Source organism: Blastomyces gilchristii (assembly GCF_000003855.2).
Source record: "Blastomyces gilchristii SLH14081 genomic scaffold supercont1.4, whole genome shotgun sequence".
Taxonomy (NCBI): Eukaryota; Fungi; Ascomycota; class Eurotiomycetes; order Onygenales; family Ajellomycetaceae; genus Blastomyces; species Blastomyces gilchristii.
Window position 1 is genome coordinate 1157820 of NW_003101679.1, and position 3744 is coordinate 1161563.

At 32.5% G+C, this 3744-nt stretch overlaps 1 protein-coding gene across 1 annotated transcript; it reads left to right on the plus strand.

Annotated features, from left to right (window-relative positions):
- Positions 1–2276: 2276 nt before the first annotated feature.
- On the plus strand, positions 2277–2702 carry BDBG_16651 (uncharacterized protein; the record flags this gene model as incomplete). Its single annotated transcript, XM_031724559.1, has 1 exon — positions 2277–2702. The coding sequence occupies one exon, from the start codon at positions 2277–2279 to the stop codon at positions 2700–2702; it is 426 nt and encodes a 141-aa protein (XP_031577298.1).
- Between the last annotated feature and the right edge of the window lie 1042 nt (positions 2703–3744).

Sequence of the window (3744 nt, forward strand, 5' to 3'; positions counted from 1 at the left end):
ATTGCAAAGTGTTCATATCTTTGACAGTTTGAACACTGTGTTTGAGCTTTGAGATTCATTCTTGAGTCTTTGTATTCATGAACTCTCATTTTCAAACCTGCTACTCTTACTTCAGAGATCTTTGACTGTTCAAGTGTTTTTATATATACTAGAATAGAGGCATTTCTCCTACTTTGTCTGAACTCAATTGAATTTAGTCATACAGGCTTCTTTCTCAGTTGAATAGAGTTGTATTCTTCTAATTCATTTTTGAGAAGTAGCATTTCTTCTTCACAGTCAAAAATTTCAACTGAAATATCATGAAGAATGAATTTATCTCACTTTTCATTTCTCTTAAATAGAATTATTGTGTTTAACAAAGATTCTACTGCTGATTTTCAGAGATTCTCATTCTGAATAAGGAATTCAGCACTGAATTCAGGCATTGTAGTCAGAATAATGAAGTTTTCAAAGAAGAATAGCTCAATTGAAGCTATAACTGATTTTTGAACTTCAATATCAGTTATTAACTGAGAAAAGAACTGTTGATTGATTTCATTTCTAATTCTGAAAATGAGGTTTGAGTTTAGCTTATTTCTCTGCAATATATTCTGATTTAAGACTTTGAGAATAAGTCTTCTATTTCTGAAGATTTGAAGATTTTTCTCTTTTTGCATTTTTTTCTTCACTCTTCTATCACTAGAAGTATGAGCAGTATTCTTCTCAGTTTTCTCAGAATTTTGAGCAGGTTTTGAGATAGCAGATTTAGAGACAGCAGGTTTAGAGGCAGCAGATTCAGCTGCTTGAGTATATATTTTCTTCTGATTTAAAGAAGAATAAGAAGAAGAAGTAGAAAAGAAAGAAGAGCAAACTGAAGAGTCAGTGATTGTATTAGAAATTTTCAAAGTTTTTTGAACTGTGTTTGAAATTCCAAGTTTGAACTTGATCACTTTCTGTAGTTGTCTAGCCTGAGCATGAAGAATTAACAGAACTTCTTCATTTATCTCACTCAGACACTGCTTTTCAAGAATTTTACTTGCTTTTTCAAGTTTCTGTATTTCAAGAACTTGTTGTTTCTCTATTTCTTCTTTCTTTCTTCTCTTCAGAATTTCAATCTCAGGAATAGCATTTGAGAAAGCATCTTTTTCCACATCAACTGAGTGTACTTTTGAACTCATTGTTCTTACTCAATGAAAAGTTGGTCAGACTAATTCAATTGAGATATTTATTAAACTCTTTTGAATTGAAAAGTTGGTCAGACTGTTTCAATTAAGAGGTTTCTAAGCCTGTTTTCAATTGAAAAGTTGGTCAGACTATTTCAAAAGAAGACTAGCAGACTTTTGTGTATAAACACCTGATTTTTTTCACACTAGTTCAGTAACTAGGTTAGATTTTTGAAGAGAATCTAATAAACTAAAATTGATTTTTGAGATAAATCAATAAAATCTTTACAATCTCTTTCTTAGAATACAGTGAGGAAAAGTATGATATCAATTGATAGTAAATCAGATGATATGACAGTTTTTAAGAGAAAAACTGATAAAAAATAAATCAATTTTTTGCAGAGAAATTGATTAACACTATTCAATTTTATTCTAAATCATTCAATTCTCCTCACATAACAAGTGTGCAACTCAAATCAGTTAATAAAGAGTGTAAAAAAGAATTAAGTATTAATGAAAGCTTTTCAGTCACTGAAAAAGTAATTCTTACTTAAAAGAATATGAAATTATAACAGAAAACAACTCTGTTTTTAATTCTTTGTAAGAATATTGTATAAAATTCAGAGAAAAACATCTTACTTTTTCAAGAGAAGTAAAAAACTATTTCTAAGATCTTTTTTTTTTGCATTAACTGCTGCAGAAGAATGAGATAGAAACTGCTAAGATATGCACTACTGTATACTCTCTATCAAGACTTTCCCTCTTCAGAGTCTTGATATTATAGAGAATATAAGTCTGTTTCTATATAATAATATAAATATTGTCAGTGAGATGTAGAGAAACTGGTTATTTATATCTCAAAATAGAAGACTTTGTCAATGATTATATCAATATAGAGTTAATTCTCAAATTCAATAGAAACCTAGTGTTGCTGTTCTCAATCTCTTACAGAATCTATTGAATATTGAGATATTAAAACTAGATTTAATATATCTCACTGTGCAGGGATCAAAGGCTCAGTCAGACCTTGGAATATACTGATTTTATAGTTGTTGATGTGCTGTTGACTCATTGTCTGTTGATTATGTGCTTGATATTATCACTGAGGTATCTTTTTGTATTTTTCTGCCGGGGATGGGCCAGATTGGGAAGGGCGGTACGAGGGTGGGACTTGGCGTTGGTGTTTTGGAACATCAAAGATGGACAGGGTTTTCGCGGAGGTCGCTCCTCAGATATCTCCACAACTACAGATCAGGGATCTTCCAAAATCGAGAAGATTGGTGCATACGGCTAGGTCTCTTCACCTTACAATTTGTATGGCAATTTGGCCCGGGGTTGTGGTGTGGTAGGGGAGAATGGGGGATAATCCCACGCAGGAGTTCCGAACGACGTCTGGTTTACGTTTGGCTGGATAACTCCACCACCACACGGGGTATGCGGTCGGCGATGGGGTCAAAATGCTCGTATGATCGAGGGCTTTTCGATGGATCTATCGGCGGGTTCTTATTCGAAAAATCGAGCGAGTTCGTGGTGGAGCGGTTTTTGAGAATCCGCTTCTGAACTTGCTTACAAGTGTAAAGAGGCCATGACGGCCACTAATTAATTTAGTGTATGATATTATGATATATAAGAAGCCGGCGTATACCTATCATCGTACGCTGGCTTAAGCAACCTTTGAATCACATATTCATGATATTATTGAGAGAGTTTTGTATGAGAATCTGTTATTGTAACATGAGATAACTTTTCTAGAGTCTTTTTAATATTGATCAGACTGATGAAATAGATTGATACATGATTCTGCTGTCAGTGATTCTTTCAGTGACTTCTTTTTCTAAGCATTTCATAGGTATTAACAGAGATCTGTATCAGATTAATAGTCTTGTGAATATCATCTTTGTGAATTCTATCATTGTTAGAGAATATCAAGCTTCTGTTTCAAGTGTTCTGTAATGTGGCGGAACCGAAGCGGTGGCTAGTTAGTAATGTTACATAGAGGTAGTTGTTTGAAAAGCTGTATGAGTGAGCTTGACTATCTTGCTTAAATAGTGAGCTCATAGGCTACAGAATTATTGCAAGAATATCACAGATATGATACTTAGCATACTAAGAAGATTGTATAAGACATGCAGTAACTCTCATATATATTTCAGTAGAAGAAAAAACAAATCACTGACTTCTTTTATAAGAAGTCAGTATCTAGTTATTCTATATAGATAATGAGTGAATACTCTTCTCTCATTTCATGAGTAAGAATAGCTGAAGTGATATCTCAGCAGTGTCTCACTGCTAAGAAAAAGTAATCTGCTAATCTTATATAGAAGCAGAGTTCTTATATTCATTAATCAGATCTTTCTATAATATATCTGAATAATATTATAGAGTGATTGAAAACTGATTCAGACAGAATGAAATTATTCATATGAAAGTAATAAACTGTGTGAAACTGTAATAAGATCTTAATATAGTCAGAAGTATGATAATACTCTTCTCTTTAAAAGCATAGTCTCTATGCTCTTAAGATTACTAAATTAGAAGTTATCTTTATTATATAGTTGAAAACTGATTCAGACAGAATGAAATTATTCACATGAAAGTAATA